The 27,208-nt window shown below is 42.8% G+C and overlaps 1 protein-coding gene across 13 annotated transcripts in view; it reads right to left on the reverse strand.

The window, feature by feature from the left end:
* The window catches only part of CAMK2G (calcium/calmodulin dependent protein kinase II gamma), a 117,695-nt gene that overhangs the window by 28,622 nt on the left and 61,865 nt on the right, over window positions 1–27,208 (reverse strand). For all 13 annotated transcript variants that reach the window (XM_027699983.1, XM_027699981.1, XM_027699986.1 and 10 more), the window contains 9 exons: window positions 20,403–20,457; window positions 19,780–19,845; window positions 16,855–16,927; window positions 13,655–13,757; window positions 12,697–12,780; window positions 11,741–11,835; window positions 9,077–9,199; window positions 6,701–6,784; window positions 6,024–6,066 (listed from right to left, as the gene is read on the reverse strand). In XM_027699983.1, the coding sequence (XP_027555784.1) occupies window positions 6,024–6,066; window positions 6,701–6,784; window positions 9,077–9,199; window positions 11,741–11,835; window positions 12,697–12,780; window positions 13,655–13,757; window positions 16,855–16,927; window positions 19,780–19,845; window positions 20,403–20,457 (726 nt within the window). The remainder of the gene's footprint in view (window positions 1–6,023; window positions 6,067–6,700; window positions 6,785–9,076; window positions 9,200–11,740; window positions 11,836–12,696; window positions 12,781–13,654; window positions 13,758–16,854; window positions 16,928–19,779; window positions 19,846–20,402; window positions 20,458–27,208) is intronic.

A 27,208-nucleotide genomic window follows, 5' to 3' on the forward strand; every position in this document is an offset into this window, starting at 1 on the left:
TCCAGCCTATCTACTGTTCACTTATTTAGGCAAAAATGCTCCCAGTTTCACTATCTCAGGAAAACCAAGCCTGAAATGATAATTTAGAGCTCCTCTGTTTCAATCCTCCATTCATACGCTGTGACCCCATCCAGAAGTGTCAGCAGTTACAGGGGAAAAAGCTAAAGAAATCTGTCAGATCTTTGCAACAGGATAAAGGTTGAAGGTGCAGTCATTCACATAACAGACATGGCTCATAAAGGAGGCACTGATAATGCAGAGGCCTCCTAATTACTGCTGTACACAGTTACCCTGGGAATAGCTGGATAGCTAAAAGGAAGAGATCAAAAAGTGCAGAAGTCAGCATCTGATAACTGTTAAAAAAAAAGAGAGAATGACAAAAGAGACCAGAACCAAGCTGAATTTCTTCACTGAAATATAAAGATGGTCTGCTGTGCTCAGCTTGAACAACTGGCACTACCAATGAAACTGAGAGCATGATAAGCGCACACAGAGAGCCCACAACAAATCCCTGGCAGAAGACACACTTGGGAGTGATGAAGGAGCTGCTCCATCTACTACAGCAAAGTGGTACATTGACAACGACTGTAAACAGTAAGATCCCATCTACAATCTCAACAGATATAAAACATATCTTGCCTACTTATGAAGAACATATTCAGTTGTTTCAACTTCCATAAACAGCATGCTAGACAACTACTGCACCAACACACTGATACAGCTCTCCTAAGCAGCTGCTGGGAAACATAAGGGTCTGGGTACTTGACCTGGATTTGAGGTCCAGCAAAGATGAGACTTAGAGAAAAGGCAAATCCTAAGACAATGCTCACATGCCTGTTGAAATGTTTCACTCCCAAAGACATGCTGACCAACTCATGCACAAAGTGCTTAGTCTCTCTAGAAGCAGCAACATTAGGCAAAAAAGGTTTTTGCAATACCTAAGCAACTGTCAAATTTTGTGTCAATAGCATTTTCCACCCTGCTTTCCCTACCATAAGACCCTACAGACATGGATTAACTAGACAATGTTAGCTGAGCTGGTTCAAATGACTACAGCATCTCCTCACAGCAAAGAGGTGGTATCCCATATAAGCTTATTAGAATATTTGAATTATTTTCCTAATTCTACTCTCTAATGCAAGTATAAAACTAGATTATGATTTTGTTTTCATTCCAGTTCTCAGAAACCAAGAACACTGGAAAAAAAATCATGCAAAGGTTTTCTGACTGTGATGTGTCAAACACAGTGTTCCAAAGTGCACACATGAAGGTGGGCAAAGTGACTCAAGCAACTGATTTACCCTGCAATGGACTCTTTGCTGAGTGTACACATACTAAAGCATAGTAAGACTGCATCTAACAAATAAGTTCTTGCCACCTTCAAGGCACAACGAAGACCAGGTTGACTCTACATGAAAGTGAGAAGGAGAACAACGTGACTATGGGGTCAAAAGGGGTCCAGCATTTATACCACACATACATCAAGGCATCTCTCACAACAACTGCTGAAAACAAGAAACTGTTACAGCCTTACAACACTTCAGAAGGAGTAAAGGATTCTACAACTTAACAAATATGGCAAATGGAACATCCTCAGAGTGAAGAAAACCCCAAACATCAGAGAAGCGAAACAGTACCACCATATGTTCTGGGAATGACCCAGACAAGCAGGGAAGCAACATTTTTCACACTTTCTGCAGTTTTCCCAGAACTCCACATTTGTCTTTGTGCACAGAAGACAGCTAAAATCATGTTCTATGACATTAAAGCAACTTCTGCTGAGTCCTTCTGTGCAGCCCTGTGCTGATCCAGCGTCTCCTGGTGCAGCCTGCCCATCCAGCCTCCTTCCCTGATTGTACCTCTGCACAGCACACACTGCTCTCCCACAAGCCTCTCAGCACCCCAGTGTTGTAGAAAGAAACTTGGTCTGTGTTGTATTTAGTTCATGTATCATACTGTGGTTTAGAAGGACCTGGAGAGCCCATGAAATGCATTCACACACAAAGTTGACTGTAGACACCTCAAACAAAAGGGAAGCATGCAGGTTTCCCCACAGGTCAACCTGTACATGTTATAAGACAGAAATTAAAGGGGATGCTAGTGGAATTTCTACACAAGCAACAGACAAGACTTCCTGTAACAATAATAATTTTAGAAGACAGGCAGATTAGCTAAGAGACAACAGGAGGAGAAAAATTCAAGGACACATGAAGGCAGGTTCTTTACTGTTCAGGAAATGATCTTATACCCATGCTCTGCAGTTTCCCAGGCATGAGATAATAGTATTCATTTTCTTCATCCTTCCCACTTCTTCTACCTGTTAAAGGGATTAAATTCCCTCTTCTTGGTGAGTTAAGAGTTCCTCTAGAATTAAGCAATACAAAAGAACATGCTGCTAACCCAGCAACTTAAAAACACAGTTCTGTTCCTGGCTTAACAAGACACCCTCCAGTTAATCTCTGAAGAGAAACACAAAAGGCCTCCCGTGCACACACCCCAGAACTCTCCTGAACTTTAGGGAGAGGAAGATAAAGTAGAAGGAATTATTAGAATAATTTACATCCACTTTTAATGATAAACTAGACTCTCTGGCCATAGTGATAAACATTTAAACACAGTAATGAAATCCATGTCACTCTGGGAAGCTGCAAATATAAGTTACATACTGAAGTCCACAACTTCAGCAGTGAAGCTTCACAACTTCACTTTGTGAAGAAGGCTGCTCCTAAGATGAAGACCATTTTTTTCCATCCTTTCACTCAGCTTATAGCAGACTGACTTAGAGAGTTTTACCTAATTGAGCCCAGATCGTTAAATGTTGCAGGAGACTCAGAAAACCCTGTCTACTTTTTCCTAGTAATAAATTTACATTTACTTCTCAGAAAATGGTTTAGGAGTTTCATGCATATGATCTAATCTGTTGGTTTACCCAACTGTACTTCTGTATTCTGTAAGTGAATTCAGATCAATGTTTGCTTGGGTTATCTGAACATCAGAAGCCACAAGTAAGCACCCAAATAATCCTGTGTATACCCTGGTGTGACCCCAACAATCCTACAGGGAAATTTAGATCACAAAGTTCTCTCTCACAGCTGAGCAAATACCAACCAGAGTGTGGAGAGAAGCTACAAATCTCTTATTATAACCAGATTTCAACTTCCTGACTTATACTGAAAAGAGTACAACTGTACTTGTTTTTAACAAATAGCCTACAGCTGGCCTGAGACACAATCTTTTAACAAGAACCACAAACAGACAATATTACACTGTTGAATATATTATCACTTGGCAAAGGAGCCAGATAACATTCTTTTATCTTTAGGTTAACTGGCCTGGGGCAAAAGGCACCTATCAAGCAACAAATTACTCATAACAGAATAAAAATTTTTTTTTTCTTTGTAAAAAGTAAGATTTTCTTTATGGGCTAAAAAGAAAAAGAATACTGCTACAGACTCTTTAAGCATACAACTTGTCACAGGCTAAAACCACACTGTCCAGTGAAGGAACTCCATATTACAACTGCAACACAGGAGATAGTAAGGACAACAGGATTCCAGGAGTCTTCTCATATTTCCTGCAGACAGTACTATCGTGCCTAATTAATTGGTACTGGGGTCACATGAGCCTTCATTTTCCTCTCAGTTCAAAACATCTGTGAAAGAAGCTTTTAGGAGATCTCATCCCCAGACAGGAAGAAGCTTCTCTCTTCATAAATTTAGTTTCCTGTCTGCTGGAAATGGGGCTTTTAAAGGCCCACAGAACAGTGTCACCCAATTAGAGAAAATAAAAATCCCTTATGGGCTTTAGGGAAAGAAACAAGTGCTATCTCAAAGCTTTTCAAGGGCAGTTAGATAACCTGTCACGACAGGGAAAGTCTGAGCTGTACCCAAAGTTTCCATACGAACTTCCTAACTTTTTATTTTTAGTTAGCATGCACTTATTCTTCAATTCCAGCAGATGTATGTATTTCAACTGCAGCAACTTAAAAAACCCTAAATAAATTAAAAAGTAATTACAGTTTTAAAAGAAGTCAAGCTCGCATTACACACAGTCCTGTAAAGAAAACAGGAATAGATGATCTCCCCATTTAAAAAAACCATAAAAACATAAGGAATTGCTACTCTCCACAGAGACTATAAAGGCTTTGCATCTAAATTCATGACATCTCTTTCTGGACAGTTTATCTAAATGTCTCATACTTGGGACCACAGTTTATATTCAAAGCAGAACTCACTGACACTGAGAACCCTGCGCTCACTGTGGGCCACCGAGGATTTCCTTTGCTTCAGCTGTTAGCTGAAGTGGGTCCAGCAGCTTCAGCTCTTGAGACAGAGAAGATTGAGTAGAGCAAGCCTTTTCCTCCTTGATACTAGCTCAGGGATTAAGTGGATGTATAGGGTCACACACCATTAAGGACAATCCTTCTCTCTGGCATTTCATGTAGTCAAAATCTGGGCCACAGGAGATTTTCATACTCAAGCACTTCTGCAGCTTCATTAGAAATGACAACATTTGCAGACTAAAAATTAACCTAAAATTTCTGTTTAAAAAAATAATCAAACCCCATTCTATTTCAGAATCATCAATTAAGTGAAATAAAAACTAGCTGTGTAAATAGATCAAAAATGGTTCTTACCAGCATAAAGCCCAAGAAAATGTTTAGTTTTGTATAGTCCTGTGGAAGCCCTGTCATTGTCCCATAGCTCCTCAAATAGTTATTTCAGGATCAATCTCAGAAAAGAGTGTAAAATTTTTAAGTCCTGTAATAGCACAATCTTGGGACAGATGAATGGAGAAAATAATTCTGTCTCTTTAAGGCCAAACTATGAGAAATGCAGTAAAGAGAAATCACTGTAGCTGCAAGTAATGCTGACATATTGGCCCAGGTTCACCTCAAAGCAAGAACCAAGGAAAAAAAAGTTCTGAAGTTGCTGAGGGATGTCCCTTAATTGTAGCACGGTTTCACAGAATTTGATTTTTTTTTTTTGAAATCACCATACAGGAGGCTAAAAACCCTGCCTTGATTTCACAAAGAATGAATACATGAATGTGCACTTAGAATGACGGAATGATCATTTCACAGGGGTTTTCATTGCAATTACATGTTTATTGTAACACCACCCAGCATATAAGTATTGGTATCTACCATTAGTAAATGGCTAGACAAAATTAATGCACTTCCATTTCATTCATCATCACTTAGAATCCATATAGCAGAGTTTCACTTGAAAGTAACTGTAGTCAGGTGCAAAAAAATCTGACTCATGCATTCACGATTGCCCTTTAGAAAGAGAAAAAAAACTGCGAGGAGGGTAAAGAATGCAAACAATCCTATAAACGAAAAGCAGTTGCAAATAGAGGTTTTCCACCCAAATGGAAATGAACCCAGATAAGACTGTGTCACCTACATGAGCCGAGCCAAGACAATCATCTTCCAAAAAGCATGAATTTGCATGTTGAAATTTGCATTTTCAGTAAATGCACTACGTAATGCAGTTGGGTGGGAGCCAGACTACCAGCTATTAAATTTAAAAGGATGAAAACCACTTCTGAGACTCCAAGAAGGAAAACTCTAATAGTTAGATGCTTCAGACCCATTTTTGATGAGTCAAAGTAATACAATATCCAAATAGTTCCTGTCCCTATTCTCACCAATATTACTTTCCTGTCCCTGGTTCAGGTCTAAAGGACACACCTAATAAGAGTTCTTTTATGATGGGAAAGCTAACAATGCCAGTTAGAATTTCCCAAAAGTAATCTGCTAACAAAATATCATGAGAGGATTGTGGCAGCTGACTTCATTTCTGTTCTGTACCATACTACAGCACCATATGCTCCTCCACAAACAAATAATTTCCTATTTTACAGTGGTCACCAGCCAAGGCAAAGTGACCACCTTTACACTATGATGAACTGAAAGCAAGTTTCCTCACCTCCTACTCAACCCCCAAATGGTTAAAATATACTCCAATTCACTCACATGAAACAAAACCAAGGAAGGGATGGGAACATTGTGAACTTACCTGAAAAATTCCGAGACACAAGCATTGTTGTGAGGATTGCACCCTGTGGGGAAGAGAAAGCAGGGATAACAGAGTGTCACTTGAGAAAGGGGCTGGGCTGACCCATGGAGAACATAATGCATCAGGTGCCAATGCAGAGATATACCGATGCTACCCTGAAAAGTCCTAGTGTATCCAGGATTCCCACATGTGGCTGGTTGGGCCTGACACGGGACCACTCTGAGTTCTGCCTTTCTAGAGTGGCAGCTAAATGCCAGACAGGATAGCCTAGGAAATCTAAAATGGCACTAAGAGTTATGCTTAGACATATAGCTGCTTCCTTGCTTTCAAATGGCAGATACAGAGGCTCTGCCCCAGCTGCAGGCAACTGGTAACACCAGTACTGGAAGGCAGAAAGCGTTCAGAACTAAAAGGCCCAGGACTAGCTGCTCTATTTCAACTCTCTGGCAGAAAGTAGAAGGGGTGAATATGTAGAAGAGGCATGGGAAGCTTATACTTTGGAGAAAGAAACTACCTAGCTCCTCAATACATTACTTCAGTAGTCTGTACTGGGGGATCACATAAGGTACTTCTCTAAAAATGCACTAGTCACGAAAAAAGACACCGTTGGTAGGAAGGCACTAACCTCAAATTCAGAGAATTAAAAACAAATTTAAGGCAAATTAAGATGTACTTACCTTTAGCTTTCTTCTAGCATTGAACTTTCTCAAGCATTCCACAGTCTCCTGCCTGTGCATCATCGATGCGACAGTGGATCGTTGCTGAAAAACAGGAACAGCAGGAGATCAAGAACAGATCAAGAACATACCCTAACCAAATCAGGCAGGGAAGTTCGTTCCACTTGTACACAATTGTGACGTGCAAGATGACATGGCCAAGCCTCTCACCACTGCATGGCTGCAAAATGAACTGTAATGGGTTCACAACTTAAGAACTTCCATCAAGATGTGTTAAATCAAGGTATGCTATTACAGGACTGTGCCTAAGAAACTCTATGACTGAGGTACAGGTGAGAATCAATGCTCCCTGCCTTTCAGGCACTCACATGACTTAGGAGAGTAAGAAGACAAAGCCAAATGAACAAGCATACTCATGAGGGACTGAGTCACAGGCACTACAGAAAAGATCTGTGTTGCATTAGTTACAGCTTGAAAGCGAAATTCCGAGCAGCAAGTGAATATTAGTGAGCAATAGCCTTCCTGGACACGGAAACCCCTGAATGGAAGTGTTTGACTAGCAGAGTCCTTGGCATCTTTGTATCAGTTTGGCAGAAATAGGTTTTCAGTGTGTACGAGGAAAGATCATATAGTTCTACTGTACCAATGCAAAAACCTGAGCATAACCTCTAGCCAGTGACGCACATCTGTCATCCACAGCAGACTGGGATCCCCTCAGCTGCAGAAGGACAACTTCCCAGAAGCATTGCAGTCATTGAGACCCCATGAAGAAATCAGAGACTGATGCTGCCAAGCATTTAGAGCACATGAGGAAAGCAGTGACTAATGCCGAAGTAGCTGTTGCTCTTGCATAGAGCCAGAAGCCTGAATTCCCTTCACAAGGACAGTGAGTGAATTACTAACCTGGCAGATCAGTGTGTACAAAGTCTCCACTAACTTTCTGCTGCCTGAAAAAAATTCTGCAATACCCAAAAGAGCTCTAAACCATGCTCATATTCAGTTAGTTTCATGGGAGGTCTCTGCTTTGATCCTATTGTCAAAGCTAGTCACCCACTACAGTACACTCAGCAGTGTGTGGGGAGAATGTAGCCAAACTGTCCTCTAACAACTGTTGGTGGTCACTGTTCATCCAGTCTCCTTAGGAATGAGAGTGATGTCCAGTTGTTCAATGTAAGCTTACAAGAATAAGGACAGGCACTTCAGAAGTTCACTGATGCTAAGAAAGTCGGTGTTTCAGATAAACTTAAGATTTCCTACAACATTTACTTTTAAGGAGCCATACATATCCAGAAAGGAAACGTATGTTGCACACACAGGGACTACAGAGCAAATGGAAACAACAGACTCAACAGGAGGCAGTTTTGGTGAGAGGCTAACGTGTCTGTGAAGTGAAATCAAACTCCCCATAACTCAGAGAAGGAAAGCCTCTCTTGAACTGCTCTATATTATGTTGCCACAGGGAGCAGGCTATCACAATACAGCTTTGGCTACCGGCATTGGGTGGAAAGTTAAATACACAGGAACTGCTATTGATTACAAACATGCAAGGAGAAAGAAAAAAAAAGATATGCAAAGCCTCAGCTGGTGTGAAGTTTTGACTTCCAAGGAACTTGCATCACTTAAGAGCAGACACTACACTCCTGTTACATAGATGTTCAAATAAGTAAGTTTAAATTGCTCATCTGTTGATTTGTGGTGGAAGGACAAAACCACCACAGTTTTACAAGAAGAAATGAGTAAAGGAACACACTAGACCCATCCCAGAAGTATGTTGGGGTATTACAAGAGCATCCAGTTAGACTTAGGTGAAACTATTAAATCCTTCAAAGATAAAAGTTGCATCATTGCTGTCCTCCCCTACACCCACTCCCAGCTATGTTCTGCGATTTCCTTGCCAACTTTGCAAAAAACAAAAAATACTTATGTGGCAAGGCAGAAACTACATGCACAGAACAACAAAAGTTTTTTTGCTGATTTCAAGTTTACAGCCAGTTAAGCTGATGCACAGCAGAAATGTCTCAAATGCTGCAAAGATGCTATGCCATAAACTGAAGTAGAGATGAAGAACAAAATGATCCTAAAATTTTTGTCTGATGCCAAACTCCATTTTGACATTTTAGGATGATATGGACTGGAAGAGGAGATGTGGGAAAAAACAGAAACTACAGATATTGACAAAACTTCTAAAAGAATAAGGGATTTTTTTTCTACAGTGGCAATAAATGCACCACAGCATGACGAAGTTGGCTTATTGAAGGTCATTATCCAAAAAAATCATAATTTGAAATACTTAAAATATTCTAGGTCCTTGAAGCCTTCCTGACACGTCCATTCAGGGTACACCACAAATCAACCTGTAATAAGGCAAACACTTACGCAGACCCATGGATGTTTGAGAGCCTGGTCAGCTGTGATGCGCTTTGCTGGGTTTATCGTCAGCATCTGGTTGATCAAATTCTTGGCTTCAGGAGTCACAGTGTCCCACTCAGGTGATGGGAACTAAAAGAGGAAGAAGGAACAGATGATAAAAGGAAAATACTTTCTACTAGCAGATGAGATTCTCCCCCCTACAATGCAAACCCCATTAATTTTTCTGAAAACCCATGCTGAACAAAAATCATACAGAATCCAGCAAATGAATGGTACCAGACAGCAGAACACTGTACCATTCACCAGACATAGGCAGGAAGATTAAGAGTTTAAAAGCCTTTTAGGAATCACTCAGACCTTTGAATTTCTTTCACACTCAACAGTCAAAAATGTAAAGTCACAGATCTTTTTGACTGAGTTCTTACATAAAAAACACAAGCACTATCTTTTTTTACCCCACCTGGCTCTTTCTCCAGCATGCTAAAAGCTGTAACAGCATATGCAAAATCACAAACACTTACTACAGCAAAACCACATGAAAGCAAAAACCACTAACAACGAACATCCCATCAGATACACTTTTCCCACCATAAAGCACAGTATCTTGGAACAATACTAGTCACTTAGGCGTAGCAACCCACCAGCAAGTTGTTAGCAACCATCTACCATACCAATGTCATTACTTGGGGAGCAAGAGCGATGTAAGACTGGATGGGAATACAGAAGCATGAAAACATAGTAAAGAATTCAAAGTATTTCAGCTGCTGATCATCTATGAGGGGTAACTGCTCTCTCCTATAATTCCATTAATGACAAAGAGGAGATATTTACACCATCCCCCAGATGCTTGCATGTGGTATGGATGACAGCACGCTGAGATTAAATCCGATGAATCTACTGTACAAATACAGGTGAACTTGAGAACACAAAGACAAATATGCTGTTGGGGTAAAGCTCCCTGTCTTTAGATGGGAGAAGATCGACCCATCTTGAGCTAATTTCCTTACAGCACTACATTATTTAGAAAAAGTTTAACCCATCTCTTTTCTCCTGCATTTTACTCAGTTGGGTCATAAAAATACACCTGCCATATCTGATTTGCATATAATCTTATTTCTGCATTTGCAGGCATCAGCAAGGCATTATACAATTTGTTCTACAAACATTGCAAGAGACTACTCAAATTTATGATACTGAGCTTTCAAGCCAGGACACTTTCTCCACACCTGAACTCTGAAATATTCATGGCAATGTCTTGCAAAACCCCTACAATAGCACGAAGTCCAATTTACTGTTGACAGTTCCATCATGGTCAAGGAAGAAAAACAGACTTGTCCTGTGCATACAGGCCCCTTGGTGCTGGGGTAAGGACACCAATGGCAGGTACATCAGTAAAACTTGAGCAGTTTTCTACCAGGCACAACAGGGGAAGAATCTACTAAACTTGTTCACTGCAGGGAAGAATTCGAAAACAGCAGACAGATAAGGAGGGATCAGGCACTTCACTCCTCATGACTCAAAGAAAGAGTTAGATATTTAACTCCTGAAGTGCTTTGAAAATCCCCACCAATATAATGAGTGCAAAACCACTTAAAATAAGAATAAGCAACACAAAAACTAGAGGGGCAGGAAGGCAAGAGAAGAACACAAGTCCATTTAAGGCTATCAAGCACAAAGACATCACTTTCCTCTCAGGAAGCCACTGAGCCAGGACTCAGGGTTAGGCAGACCTTTGTTCTCACCGGTACAGCCGCTCTCACAGTCTCAGCACAGAAGCTGGGAGGTAACTGGAGTCTAGCAGAACCCTCACCTATTTTTTTTTTTTTTTTACATACAAACCACAAGACAGCCCACAAAATGAATCCCCCAACTTCCTCCTGATATTCATGCCCATGGGCTTTGAACTAGGATTTCCAAGAATTCGCTCTTCCCCCTTCAGCCTTTCCTTACGTGGAAGAATTTATGTCAAACATTCAAGTTGTGGTACCCAAGCCACATTTTACACCACCTTTGCTCCCCAGTACTAAGCTCCTTGCTATTCCTCTTTCAGGCACTTTTTACACCTCAGTTTTGCCGTGCTCTAAGAAGTGTTCCATGAACTGCTTGGCTTTTTACCAGAGCCTCCAACCCAACATGCTGATCCCCACCACAAAGCCACCCCTCCAATGGCCCCCACCATTCAGTCTTCTCACTGGGCTCCATGCTTTCCATGGCTGGAGGAGATACCACTATGGCACAGAGACCAAAGGCCATAATTTAGGCTATTATTGTACAGAATACCTCCCCATACTTTCTATTAGGCCTTGATAAAGATGAGCCCCTTCATTCTACCTTCCATTTGCTCCCCTGAAAAAGTTCGCATTGGCTACATCTGCAACACTTTGTGGTAAATCACTAGAAGACACCGTTTCCCACCATCTGCATTTCCAGCTCTGCATCTCCCTAGTGACCAGCAACATCCTGGTGCCCACTGTGATGCTTTCCACATATCCTTTCAGTAGCCCCAAACAGGACTGTATCCCAGGCAGTGAAGGTAACAAGGTACATGAACATGCCAAACATCACTTTGCAGAGAAGCTTGGGGCCTGCTGCTGGACACCAAGTAAGATAGTGCCTTGTTCTGGATGGCTTCTACACCCATGCAGGTACTCAGCAAGAAAGTGCCCTTACGTCATAGGCTCCGGCTTTGATCTGCTGATAGAGTTTGTGCTGATCTTCATCCCAAAAGGGAGGGTACCCCACTAGTAATATGTACAGAATCACTCCTGGGAGGGAGAGACACAGATACACTATGGTTAGGCTAATACGCCAATTACTCCTTCAGCCCCTCTTCCTTCCCTCTCAACAGTCCCCAAGGCAATGATTGCTCCATATCTTCATTTGCCATCATATTTAGGCTTCTGAGGTAGCAAAAGACAGTACAAACCTCTCATCTGCTGAACCTCACCCCGGGACTTCATGTTTAACTCTCAACACCAGCTGCCAAGAGCTAGAACAAGGTGCATGATGTCCTTCTACCCTACTCTGGCTACCATGGCTGGTGAGCCGCAGCTCCCAGCTGCTCTTAGAGTAAAATGAAGCAACATGTCCTGGGGTTGTTGGGCAGCAAGGGGCTATTCAGGAAGGACTATATTTTTAGATGCTTATTTTGCATGGTCTTGGGACAAAAATGACACTGACAAAGCTAACACTCCTGGCCTGCAGAGAACCATTGAGTCCAAGTCAGGCAACCCTGATATCACAGATCTTTAAACTTATCCATCACAGATACATTTACACTTACTTTTTAAAAAAATCATCCCTCTTCAGTATTTCATATTCTACATAGTTAGTGTAATAGGAAATTGCTACAGTTATCTAAACAACTGACTCTGCAAAGCATAGACAGGTCCTATCTTTTGAGTCTCAAACATCTGTTAGATGGCCTAAGGAAAGGATTAAGAGCCAGAATCTTCAGGCTCCAGTATTAACTTAATCTACACAAGGTGCTTATTCTCAAGTGTGCCTTTATGTCTCCACCCAAAAAGAAGCAGCACTGCACACCCTCCCAGTAATAGGCTATAAGGAATTGCTCTTTTACATGAAATCATGTTGTTTAAGTGTAAAACATTTTGACAGAATCTTACCACATGCCCATATATCCACTGGTTTTCCATAAGGATCTTTTCTTAAGACTTCAGGGGAGAGGTAGCCTGGAGTACCAGCAAACCCTGCCAGGAAATGGATGACATGAAGTACTTACAGTACCCAAGCAGAAGAGATCTTGCCATATCACAAAATCCACTAGTAGTAACCAACAAATTCTAAAACCCAATTCCCACCCTTCATCTCGTATTTGCTAGAGCTGCCTCTTGGTACACCCACAAAAAGAGGGAAAAAAAACTGAAACAGAAAATCAGATGGGATCGAGTGTCTATGTATTACAGGAAAAACAGAAGAGTAAGAGGGACTATGTTAATCAGCTGGGCACAAACTCGTATGCCAGGCCTTATAGCATCATTACATATAATGGTTTGGAGTTTGAAAACGCAAGACACAGACGAGACACATCGAATTGGCAAATGGTGGGGGCACACCAGGAGAAGCAGTCATCTCTCCAGAATCTCGGCAGCACTCAGTCTCAGAGCTGTTGTTTAACCTGAGAAGGTCTCATTCTAATTATGTTTTAGCTAAACAAAGATAAGGCCAGATCCAAATGTGTCCTGAGGAAGGCCAGGTCAAACGCATTTCTGCAAAATGACCAAACAAAATTCCAGATGTCTACACTTCTGAGTAGTATGAAAGTTCAGATCAGGGTCTAAACTTAACAGCTGCCTTCAGCTCTGACACTAGCATCTACTGTAAACTGAGAAGAAAATTAGAGAAACATATAGCCATTTTTTTCTGTCTTTATCATATTCTTTCCTCTGTTGCACTTAGGCCTGTGTCCAACACCCAGAGGCTGAGATGCTTGAAAAAGAAGCAGCAATGCCAAATACACAGAGGTGTGCTGGAAGAGCCAAGAGAAAGTAGTCAGGGAGGGTGCAACTCAACCAGCCGGCAGGAAATGGGGGAGCAAGAGTGGGAAAGCTCTAACAGTCTTACCAAACCAGGCCTGCTGCTCTCCCTGGACTTCTATAGCCAGTCCGAAGTCAGCCAGTTTGACAGCAGCACCCTTACATTTACTTGCCAGTAGTAAATTCTCAGGCTGGGGAGAAGAAAGAAGAAAAGGGGTAAGAATGAAAGACTCACATCCTCGTTAAAACCTCTTAGAGAGTGTTCGCATCATCAAATTCCACCTGCTGACTGAATTGAGCAAGCAGTACTAAATCTGTTCAGGTGAAAACACAGAAACAGCAATGACCTAGAGTGGCAGATAATTCTCACATCTAACACAAATCCTCTGGCTCCTCTATGGGAGCCAGAGCCTCTCCCAGCACAGCCCATACCTTACATGCTGACACCAGAGGGCACTGGCAGTACAGTTCCTGCAGCACATAAGCCAAAACTTGTTTCTGCCCTCCCCGAAGAGAATAACTGGAGTGGGGGCGCAAGAAGGGAGGGATGATGCAGTAGATACAATCTGCAGTGATGTTTCTCCCCGTGAACATTAGACAGTCCCCAAGGCACTGGAAAAGTAAATATGATGCTAATAAGGGCTGCCAAATTCAATGCTGTAATGTGGGAAGGCATCATCTGGATAGGCAGTAGTTTTCATCCCTTACAGAAAAAGCCTCAGCCTCAAATTGGCATAAGTAGCACAGCAGTGAGTATTCTTGTAAGCAGTTTTTTCATGCCACACATTTACAGCAGCATAAAATAATCTGTCTTGCTACTGCTGCCATCACCTATACAACAAGCAGCCATGTCATTTCCACCATGGGCCAGGAAAGGGAGACAGACTCTTGCCCCTCACATTTCCATGAATCTCACTCGGATCATAATTCTGTTGTGGTCAGCAGAAGACTTAACACAACTCCAAAAACTGGAGTGAGAGCTGGTAGCTTCCTCTGAAGCACCAGAGCAGCATGGGATCCCTTGAAGCCCCAAAGCCTTTAAGGTGGTGGCTATTATGGCTCTGCAGGAAAACCAACTTGTAGATAGGCAGGACAAATGCGCTCTCTCATCCTATCCCCTTTTGATCATTTGTGCAATTCATATTAAGTTGGAAGCCTGGAAATCCAGAAAAGGAAGCTTGTCTCAGTTTCACAAATCTGACAAAGGTCTTTTTTTGCAGCCTGCTCACCAGTTTCATCCCATGGCAACACTTTACCCCTGTTCTGCCTGACAGGCATAAGATGCTTTGCCTTATTCATCTGTCTTGAAGTACTGGGCATGTGCCTCCTTCTGCCTCGAATAAAGGGAAAACAGCCTTCCTCATCACAGCCCTTGCCATAAGCAGCATGGAAGGAGGGGAAACTGGATCTCAGTACATTTGGATGCCACTGACTCTTCACTATATGGGAAGTGGAAAAGATTGTGTTAATCAAGCAACACTAATGAAAATTCGCTGCTATAAACAAGACCCTAAAGCAGAAGACAAATGAAATGTTCTGAAAATCCCTCCCAATTCCATATCACAGTTGGGCTTAGCTTGACTAAGAAATAGTGACATTTAAGCTAGACTTATGCTAACTAAGCACTATTTGTAGCTCTATTTTAGAAGCGAACACCTTAAGGCTAATGGTGCTTATCCATGTGCATGTTTGCCAACATATGAGTTGTCTCAGGTTTCAAATACTTTTTGGTGAGGATGTGAATGCACTCTGTAATTTCTCATGGTCCCTATAGGCAGCTCAATGTTTGACATTCTTTAATAGCATTTCAGCCAAAAGACAGGCTTATGAGAGGGAGGTGCAAAAGACAAAACTTTACTTGAAGCAAGCTCTGCAGTTATTACACACTGATCCTGAAAGCCAAGCTTTTAGCAAGGAGCTAAATATTATGTAAAAAGTGCAGGATCTTGCATTGCTAAAAGCAATGGTTACTCTTCAGGCCTGCCTGGATAGTTTCAGTCAATCAGAGCGAGAAACAGAAGAAACACGTTAATTACAGCAAGGAGTGTCTAGCATCTGATAAGTTCTAAACAAGTTGCTAACTTTCATACAAACAAAACTTCTTGAAGGAAACCAGATTATACATCTGAACATAGGACGTGAAGGAAAACTTATCCTGAACTGGAAAACACTACTGATTTTCACAGATGCCCTAATTTTGGGCAGTAGTGCCTCTTGAATATTGCTTTCTCAAGAGCAAGTGTCAGGTCTAATTGTCAGCCATTCCGTAGTAGATCATTTGCATCTTTTTACAGTGCTATGAATCAGCAGGTCAAAAGTGTTGCATGGGACTTTGCCAGAAACATTAAGGGTTGTCCACCAGATCAAAACACCAGAGGAACATTGCCACCAAGCTTGAAATGTGCTTTTGCCTTGCTCTCTGCAAAATATTTTTCTACTTACCCCCTTATGTATTGTTTAACAAGCCAAAACCAACACTAGTACCCGGTGTCACCCTGCATTAATGTAACTGGACTGCTGGTGACCATCACCATTTCCACTTTAGACAGAGAGGGCTCTAGGGCAGGCAGACCTTCCCGCACAAATCTCTTCATTCAGGAGCCTGCCCAGCTCCCAGTACAGCACGTACAGTATGGGAAGGGAGTTTAGGTAACTCCACTGTGGAGGCTCTGAGTCTATAAATGCATTATAATGTGACAAATGGTTGATTCACTCAGTGTTTAACTGGCCAGCAGTTTTGGTTTTAGATTTAAAGTGCGTCTACTGATGAGAGAAGAAAGAAATGACACAAAAAATTCATGTTGAGCATCTCTACCCCAGCACAATGGCATGTGTTTGGCAACACTGCAGAATAAAAATACACATGCTCTGTGCAGACAAACTCATCCTGACAGATTGAACAGAGATTGCTCCAGGTCTCTAGAGATCTCTTCAATCACAAACTAGAAAGTATCCTTCATTATAATGAATCCTACCCAAGTTTCTTTGGAAGCCTACTGTACTCCAAGATTCACAACTACTTCATCCTGGAGCTGCCTCAGAGAAGCTGAGAGCTGGCAAGGTTCACAAAGACTGAAAACTTCCTTGGGAGTTCAGCACACCCTCTAGAAAACTCTGAAGAAGAAAATTTGTGCTTCAGGAACCCCTGAGCCCAGTTCAAGTAAAAAAAAGACAAAACGCAACAACTAAAAAAACTCCTGCCAGCTGGCAACACAGTATTCCTGTCTTGACTCTTCTAATGATCCCCTGGGCTGCTCTCCTCAGACTACAGCACAGAGGAAACATTACCTTCAAGTCCCTGTGCACAATATCATGCTGGTGAATGTGATTCACACTCTCCAGTATCTGATGAATACAGTGGCTGCAAGATAAAAGGGAGAGACACACAGAGTTACGCACACACATTTGACATCTCATCTCATCCCAGAACTATTTCCCTAACTTTTATACTTGTACTAGGGAGAAGTTCAAGACCCCAGGCTGAATCCCTTCGTCATGACCACTGGATGTCACAGCTCAGTACTGTCACAGCTGAACATCCCCAGCCCTCCCAGCAACAGGATGCCAGACATCCTTTCTATAGCAGGACCACAAAGCCTCTCTCCTACCTCCCATCATTTCCTTCCTTTCCTTCCCATCACATTAAGCCTCTCACTTGTTCCTTCAGACAACAGTGCTCACCCCACACAGAACAACCAAGGCATCTGAGTATCTGCAAACAGCAGCCGAAATTGTGCAAGCAAGACCAAATCACTCCAGGAAACATTCTGCTGGGCTAGTCCTGAGCAAAGAATAAACTTTGAGAGAGCAGCAGCCTCCCCCGACAAATTCAGGATGATGACGCCTGGGCGCCTGCCAGTTTGCAAAGCTTTCAGAGCAGCATCTCAAGCACTTTATATACACAATGCGCACACACACCCGCTTGCTGGGTGCCTTTTAAGTACAGATCCCACTTAAGGGGTTAGTAATCTGAAAAGCAGACTCATTCCATTAAGTGCAGTGTGCTACACTCCCCCAGCTCACAGAAAACCCTGTCTCTGCCATTCTCACTGCTGTAAACCACAAGGCAAAAGCAAGATGTTATTTACACCTGTCGCATAAGGACAGCACAACATGCCCATGGGTGAGATTCCTGGTTGAAACCATCTCTTCCACTAAACACTTACTCAGCTGCCAAGGGTGAATGTGTAATGGAATAGGGATTTTGACAGCTGTGGCTGGGCAGTAAGTATGCAGATGTGGGCAACTCAGAGAGGTCTATGTCCTTGCTGCAGGATCTCTCAGTCCCCTCACCAACTTCTACAAATCTCAGGGGAACAAATTTGGAATGAGTGAAATATTTGAGGGAAGGGAAAAAGGCTTCTGGAAAAGATGGGAAGAGGGTGAGGGGGAAGAAGAGAAGACGAGGTGCAGCACTGTGTGTTTGCTACCCCCACCCCTCTGGAGCTGGCAGTATGATCCTTAGGGTCGGAATCCATGAAAATCTCCCCGCTCCCAAAACAAAAATGTATAATTAGAACAGAGCTGAGTCTGAGCGAGAGAGATTTTCTGGCCAAAAATGGCAAAAGTGTGAGGTGTCCCAGGCAAGCCAAACACGGCAGATTGGCACAGACCTCGCTTCCTTGCTCTCCCAGCCTGCTTTGGAATTCAGCACGGCATGGGGAGAGAAAGGGAGGAGTTTCACTCTGTCATCTTGTGGGCACTTGGAGACCTGGCCAGCTGACAGTCAGAGGGTTGAGCACCCTGAGGAGGGCTCACAGAGCAACAGACAGTTCTTTTTTCCCCCTAACTCTACTGTAATTTTCCTGAGCAGTGTCAGTCACTGACAGCTCTTGAGCACTTTAGGGAACAGGCATCGGCAAGAGGGACAGTGGAAGGATTGTGATTGATAACCTCAAAACTTCCCAACTTCAAGGCAGAGTGGCATGACTGACTGTTTATCCATCTGAGATGATGTGCCCTCAAGATCTGTACACCCCACTGAAAACATCTATGGGGCTCTCAGACCACTCTGCCAGGAGCAACACCAAAGGTGATGAGTTCACTGGCCTTCCCAGCCACCAGACAGCTCACAGCAGACCATGCAGTGCAATGCCTCGTTTGAAACCCTGCAATGCCCCAGGAGACAGGCTGTAAGTGTACCACAGGGAAAGCAAATAAGTGCCTGCAGACTCCATCAACAGTACCTACACTAACACACTCCCTCCTTCCTTGCACTCAGTATCATCTTTCTCACAGTACTGCCTACCAAGCTCAACCTGCCACAGTGTCCACTACTTCCATCTTACCCCTCTCTTCTCATGGCTCCCCTAACTCCTGCTTCAGCAAGGGTTAGTGTGGGATAAGAACACAAACGCAGAATAAGCAGAGTAAAATGTCACCATTGGGTCACTTCCAGGCCATGCTAAAGCAGAACAGGAGCGGCCTAATCCCAGCTTTGATTCCAGATGCTGTGTGTCCAGCAGATGGATGGGTCAGAGAACACCCTCAGCTACTGCTGCAGAGAATACTCACACTGCATAAAGAGGGACAAGCACATGCCACTTCAGGAAGCTCACACGTGGGAGATAGGGGACACATTAAGGAAAAGAAGGGCATAACTCTAAATATTTTTAACATTAAAATATAAAGGTCGCTCTCACATACTGTGCCTTTTCTTACTGCGCCAAACAGCTCACAGTCACAGAGGGCTTCCACAGAAACACAATCTTCAAAGCCCCCTCTCCCCACTCCCCTGTAAACCACTACCTAGACACAGGCAAATTGAATAGGTCTGCCCAACAGCAAGGGCACATCATGGAAACCCTGCTAGGAGAAGGCAGAGGCCAAGCAGGCACACCCTCACAGCCACAGGACAGCTCTCCCCTACATTTGCTCAGTAAGGACACACTGTCACCACCCACCAAGGAGGTCAGGTAGACAAAGCTGCTAGCAATGGTTCTCCCAGCAAAGAGCACAGCATCTGCAAGTGGCAGAGCCAGCAATGTCTGCAAGTGGAAAGGGTTAGAGCTGCAGCAAGTCAGGTTGACTGTGACAATAAGGTTATGCTAATAGCAGAAAGAGGAATTGTTTTATCCAGACAAGGAGCAAAAGTGTTAGAACAAAGCCATGCACAGATCAGCAGTCAGGAAACTCATTCCACTTGTACACTGTACATGTATGTACAATATGTGTACATGGCACATACATGGAAGGGTCTGGAAGGAGCCTTACCTGGCATCTGCTTCACTGTAGTATTCTCTAGCAACAATATCCTCAAAGAGCTCCCCACCAGTAACCCTGGAGTGCAAAAGAACAAAGGAGGTTACGGAGCCCATGCACGTGTAGCTCAAGGATGCACAGGATGTACATGGCCCCCCATGTGGACCCCCTGCCGCAACCTGTGTGAGAAACTGCATCACAGGGGAACCAGAGCAGAGCTCCACCACCATGGCACCCACACTGGCATATCCATGTGACTGACACTGTGGACTTCCATTTCACCAGCAGTGTACAGACTGCGCATGAATTGTCCACGCACCTCTACAGAGCTTAGTATGTGTTAAGCTTGGGAACAACACCCCTCCTCTGACCTCCCCTAGGTTGCCCCAGAGGCAAAAGTCAGTCTCCATACACAGGATAGCTATTCTTTGCCATTCCATGCTTACACCTGGTGCCAGGAGCCTTCCTGATCTGTCCCCACCACACAGTCAATGGATTTTTGTCAAATAGGCCAGAGGTATCTACAGGTCTCAAAAGAAGGGAGAATTACAGTAATGCAGGTGTTTTTTATTCCAGTCTTAGTCAACCATCAACGTGCCTGCATCACTGGTGAAGCATCAAAGACAGACACTTACAGATCAAAGACGAGGTAATGGAAACCTTCTTCTGAAATGCTGTCATGGAGTCGCACTGCAAAAACATAATCAAGAAATGGAGATTTACAGAGCATGTAGCAAATATGACACTTCACAAATCAAACTCATGCACCCAGCCAAATTTTACCTCAAATCAATCAGCCTATTAATTCCCCATGCCCTTCACTTTGGGTGCTCCCTTAGTGACCCATTTCCTTCTGTTATCTCAAAGGAACAGATGGGTGTCCTTCCCACTCACCCCTCCCCAGTGTCAAGACAAACTCTAAGTATCTTTGACCTCCTGTTCATTCTCCTTCTCTAACACTTCAGTACCTTCCTTTCACATCTGCCAATGTTTTCCCCCATGCTCATGTTTTGCCGTCTCTCCCCATCTGTTCTTATTCCGAAAAAGAAACACTTTTCAGTCTCAAAGCAAGCCCCCAATCCATAAATTGACTTCCGACCCTACCTGCATATCAGTACCATTGGTCTTCCTTCTGCTTTTCATCTGTAAGGCTACATGACATTCCCTTCTCTAACTTCATCCTGACTTACACCCCAAATCCTTATCCAAAATTCAGAACCAGTTTCTTGTCTCATTTTTCTGACCTGCTTGTTACAGGACATATCTGATCACATTTCCCTTTCTCAAAATTTCATCCACCTTTAGCTACCTATCTCTCCCTAATTCTGCTCCTATTACCTAAATTAATCTTCACCTTTTACCTTTCCTTGTCCCCTTTAATGTGCAGGCCCACGATGGGCCACTATTCCCTGATATTCTGGGATCTCTGGGGTTCTGCCCTCCTTTCCTCATTTTACACACAGGCAATAATTATTGTATCTATGCACCCAGCACAGTGCTGTTTTCTCCTGTCTGAATTAAAATCTCAATTTCTTTGATGTTTTTTGGAACTAGTTCTAACCCAAGAGAAGTAACTTCATTTCATATTGCTACCTAACCCTTACTTTTTGCTTTTCTCGTCTTCTGCAAAACTTCACACTTTTGCCTGCCAATCAGTCACAAGTTAGCAATCCTCTTTGACTCAACTTCTAAACCTTCACAGCCTGATTAGAACAAGGTGTCTTCACATGACCATCTCACCCAACTAAAGCAACTAGTTGAGACAAGACTGGGCCTCAGTCACTGTAACACCCTGTAATCGAGTATTGACCAAAGTAACATTACTGATCTCAATCTTACAAGAGAAATCTCATTATCCTGCTCTGTCACTTTAATGGTACCTTTGCCTCTCCTCGCTGTCTTCCATTCTCTTCCACATACAATACAGGTGACCTGCCTTGATCTTCCCAGCATCATGGTTTTCTCTCTGCCAGTATCAACAGATCAGTTTGCACCCCTTATTGGTGCATGATATCAGATACCATCACTGTCTTGGGAATGTTTCAAACTAGCACATGGTACACGATCCTACCTCATAGGGGACAGCTTTTGCACATGTTGTCAATGCTCGTCTCTGCTCCTCCTTGCAACTCTCCTTTGCTAAGGCACCTTTCCCCATGCACACAAACACGCACAAACTCAGAACACAGAGTAGCACAGATGTGCACGGACCACTGCCAGTACCTTATCTAAAAGGATATCATTCTTTCCTTATTCTTTTTGCCTGTTCATTCCTATATTTTTCCTCCCTTTATCTACAAGCTCTCTGACCTGGTCCCTTGACCACTTTGTTTTCCTTAGCATTTCTGCTGCATATCTGACTGCAGGGGTTTGGGAGGAGTACTCCACCCAGCATAATGCTGTAAACATGCAAGTCCAGTTAGAGTACCAGTACAGCAGGTGTTTCAGGTGCAACATGATGTTCCTACTGCAGGAAAACAGAGACACATCACCTTTGAGAACTATATTCCTTAAATCATTCACTGCAAAGGAAAAAATCTTCCAAGTAAGCAGTTTTAGTTGGCTATGTAATAACTTTCTTGCAACACAATTTTGTGCTTACAAGAAAACTTGCCTCCTGAGCACTTGGCAGAATGTAGCAGAGGCAGCATTACAAAAATGCAAGTGAGAAGAAAGGTATTTCCTAGGAGAAAAGATTTTCATTCAAGTCTGGAAACAAGATGGAAAGTGGCTGAAACAGACACTTAGATTCCCAATGCAGGGCAGTTTTCACTCCAGTGAACAAGACTATTTGAGGTGAAAGTAGGAGACAAGCACATCAACAAGAGCAGAGGCCCAGAACACAGGCAAAAGTCTGTGAAGAGACCTTATGAACAGATGGAGAAACTTCAAGGAAAGCTGAATGTGCTAATAAGGTCATATCTGGTGACGCTCAGTGGGTATGAAAAAGCATTCTCCTTCCTCTGGCACCTGAAAGGTCACCAAAGCACTGCAAGAAACAGTGAGCAGAAAAGAGAGTGGCATGAATGAAATCATGACAGAGGAGGAGCACAGCCATCAGCAGGTTGAGAACAGTGGCCTTGAAAAAGGAACAACAAACATGTCTGCAGGTAGAAGTGAGAAACAGTGAAAGATAAACTTTGACGCAAAGATGCGGGCAGCAAATTACATCAGAAAATGAAACACAAATGAGCTGATTGGTGCTATTTCTTTGTCCTGAGGAAAGCAATTTTGTCAGCTACATTATGAAAAGGGAAGGAAGTAGCAATTCAGCTGGCAGAGACTGGCAGAAGCAGCAAAAAGAGCCTTCAAGGACAGTAAAACACTACTCGCATCCTTAGGTGAGGAACCATGACAGGAGGACAGAGACAGTTCATAAATACTGACGCTGTACATCACCCTAGGGCTGCACAGCAAAAGAAGACCTTGAAGGCAGGACACAGGTCATTAACTTAACAAGGGAGCTGCCTCCTCACAACAGCCCAGAGCGATGCTGGAACAAAATCTGCCCAGGATTTAAGCTGCTGAGGTAACAAAGCTCAGAGAGTAACGGTAGAATAGCAAAATCTAGAAAAGCTATAGGAAAAATGACACTGGGCCCCACCACCCTGCACAGGAATAACTAGTGACAGCTCAAAATATTAGGCTTTAAGTGTGAAAGGGGACAGCAATGAGGGGAGTCAAAAAGGATTAGGACAAGTCTGAATATATCAAAACTTATGACTTACAATTCCAGTCCTCGCCTACTTCATAGTGATGCTGACATGAAGAAACAAAAACAATACCCAGTAGCAGAATAGAAAGAACACTAGTGCCCTTTCACTGTAACATTTTGCTTCCCTACCATCCTGCAGAACCACAAGAGCTTTCCTGACCAGCAAGGAGACTGCAATGGACAGCTCTGATGCCATGGTTCACTCTGCTGACACATGAAGTCAAAATGCCCTGTTTTCTAATACAGGGCTAACTACTAGGGACAATCAGCTTAAACACATGATCTGCCTTTTCCAAAACTATTCAGCCACTCCATGAAATAGCATATATTTAGAAGTAACTGAAGGATAAAAAACATTTTAAAAGGTTCTGTGCCTCCTCTCCATTCTGGTTCACAAATATGACCCACATTGTGTAAGTATTCATCATGAAGATACACAAACATCAGAAACCATCTGATACCTCCACTGTCCAGGTGGTAATGAACTCTCTCTGCTTAAGGATAACCTGTGCAAATGTCCTTCACCTGAAGGCAGGACACAGTTTCCTGAATGGCCAGTTCCAAGAGTGAAACCCAAGTACTGGGCTGTCCTCTGTTTCAGACACTTTCCCATGAAAAGAGCATCCCATTTGTTCACAGGCTGCTGGTTCTGACACACTGTCTGACAACTTCATTACCACCTACCACAAGTTCGGCTTCAACCAAGTCGTTGAGTAGAGTTCACAAAGGTTGCTCATATCTGTGTAACCTTTTGACACAAGAGGGTGAAAAATATAATAATATGTAAGTACTGGAGGGCAAAGTATGCCCAAACCCTGATTATACAGGATAAGAAATATGGAGAAATAAAAATAAAAGTACTCATCCAGTTAACCTTTTCTTCAAAAACATTACAGCACTCCTTTTTTTTTTTCTCTTGTCAGGGGAGCAGTGATGTCTATGTCTAGCACAGCAGGCTAGACAAATGCACACATCACAAAAAGTCTCAAGTCGCGGCAAGAGGGAAGTTGCACAACAGCAACACAGCATCTTCCAAAACACAACCAAACTACAAAAAAACCCAGCACTTGCCAAGGAACCTCATCTCACTCTATTCACCAGAAGATGAGGTAGATTATTTCTATTAGCTCATTCTGTTGCCCAGAAGCAGCAATTCATACCGTATTTCCTTCCTAGCCAAACACTCTTAACACAAGGAGTCTTATAGATGTAGGAAATTAGACCCTGCCAACACCACACACAGCTGGAGTCCCCTGATGACTCTTCTCATTCAAAGATCTCTGATGGATGAAAGAGCATGTACTACAATGGTTAGGTTCACAAGAACAGACAAAGAGAAGAGAGTAAGAAAGAAAACAGAAGCAAGTCAGACATCAAGGGATTAAATCAGTTACAGGATATGGTGAAAGACTTTACCCAAGGTCCTTTCAGAGCACAGGAAAAAGTCCCATCCACACAAAAAACAGAGGGTTTGTAGAGTTCACATGCACATCTAATTTTGTAAGACTGGTAGGTCTTACTGATAACTTTAGAAATAATAAATAAAAAAACCTTAGAGCACTAGTAAGCACTTCCAGAACAAATGCTATCCAAAGGAGTAGAATCAGTTACAGACTGGTAGGTAGAAACATCTTCTACAATACCAGCTGCTCGGTCATCAGAAAGTGTGCATCACCACTTGGATATCTTCAAGAAGCACATGGCTTCTGGGAGAAATAAAGAGTCATTTCAGTACAGCATCTTGATGAAACAATGTTTTCAGCAAGTTGTAAAAATTCTAACTTTAATCATATAGAGTCCTGAATCTGGTACTGCAGTGATACTCCACCAAGGGTGATGAGAGTCTGCTACCCCAAACTTCCTCCAATTTTAAATGCACACGTGTAATTCTGCACAGTTAAAGATCTGTGATGCATCACAACTCACAGGGCACAACCTAGCTAACTGGTTTAAGGATCCTTTTCTACCCTCAGTCTCCTCTCCAGCCTCATCCTATGTAAACTGGTCTTTCCTGTACTGGAAGCATCTCCCACAAAGCTGGCCTTTTGGAAAAAATATCAACAGAAAAACAGTGATATCAAAACCACTCCCATTCCCCAAAAACCCAGATCTTCGACACAGCCTGATGCAAGTTAGGCAAGTTATTTTCTATCTCGTATGGGTGTGTATGTCAGGTCCGAGTCCCTAATGCAATCCAGAGCATTTGCAAAGAGCCTGATACCACAGTGAGTGGCTCAAGGGGATGTGCTGCGGCTACTGAACCTAACAGCAGCTGTGTACCAGGAATTCAAGCACTTTCTAAGAACATCTGCTGGGAATATTACTTTTCTCTGCCTGCTGTCTTCAGAGACTCATTGGAAATCTTGCCTCAAGAGTAGAACTTTAAGCTGCTACTTCAAAGTGTTTCAAAATCCTCATGCACATACAGTTTTTATTTTTGAAAGAAATAACATTAATAGGCTATCATAGTAACTACAGAAAATTAGGTATTTTAGTGAGAAACAGCAATACAGTAAGTCATGCAATGTGGTTTACATTCCCTGCTTGAATAAAGTGACGCTGTACAGACAACCACAGCTCTCTGCTGACTGTGATATGAACCAAGTGAGCATGAGAGCAAAATCTCCTTCATATCAAACTGCACTAGCCTAACAACCAATGCAAATTGCTGCTGAGTCATGCACAGCAAGGCTTTGTGAATGCAAAAGTTGAAGTGAATCATGAAGAGATCAGCAAAGAGCTTTCAATTTTTACAAAATCCCACCTGAACTACAGGAACGTAAGAAGACACTGAAAAGCAACAGGCATCTCATTTTTAAAAGGTCACATCTAAAAGGCCAATTGATATTGGGGAAACAAACACGGAATATGCCTAGTCTAGCTTTGACCCACATCTCCCTTTCACTCTGTCCAGTGTGCTGAATATTATTATCTTTTTACTCTTATGTCAAGCACAATATGCCTGGAGCATTTATGTCTGCCACATAAGCCCCAGGATGAGCATTACCCTGTATCCCACATCCACAGTAAACAATGGAGCAGGGCTGCCCAGGGGCTCAGCCCATAGTTGGAGCAGGCAGGCTATTGTTAACACAGGGTGATTTCTGGCAACTGTGCTGCAAGTAAGTATCTGCCAGCAAAGAGGTTTCTGAAGACACAACAAAAGGCAATTACAGAGGAAGAATTCCACAGGACAATTCCCAGTATCTTCACCTGGCAATCACTCATCTCTGCTTAGGAAAAGGTAATGTGGACTGAAATATGCTTGCTCCTGCATACCAGTAGGCTTTGCCTGTCCTTAAGGACAGTGTTCAAGCTACAGATAATCTTGTCTGCTAAATCTAGGTCCACTGGTGTTCTTAAATGTAAAGCATTTTGATACTACGGGAACATAAAGTATGGTATTAGCCAACTATCTCTGCATCAACAGACTGTGTGCTGTGATTATGTAATATTTGGGGCTCTTAAAGTAAGTTGCCTGTGTTGCAGTACCTTCTGCAGAGCCAATACAAGGCAACAGAGATTTATGGTTGTTTCCTGGGTCATGGTAATTGTAACACAGGAACTCTTTCATGCAGCCTTAGTAGTACAAACTCAAAAGTACTCCAGGATCTTCTGGACTGAAGCATGTTATTTAAGGGTCAGCTACTCGTTAGAAACAGCCACAGCTCCAATTCTCAGCAGTTTCCAACAAGTTGCCTGTATCATGGAGAAATGGAGGAGGTA

The sequence above is a fragment of the Neopelma chrysocephalum genome, unplaced genomic scaffold (genome assembly GCF_003984885.1).
Source record: "Neopelma chrysocephalum unplaced genomic scaffold, ASM398488v2 Primary Assembly neopelma1_143, whole genome shotgun sequence".
Classification (NCBI taxonomy): domain Eukaryota; kingdom Metazoa; phylum Chordata; class Aves; order Passeriformes; family Pipridae; genus Neopelma; species Neopelma chrysocephalum.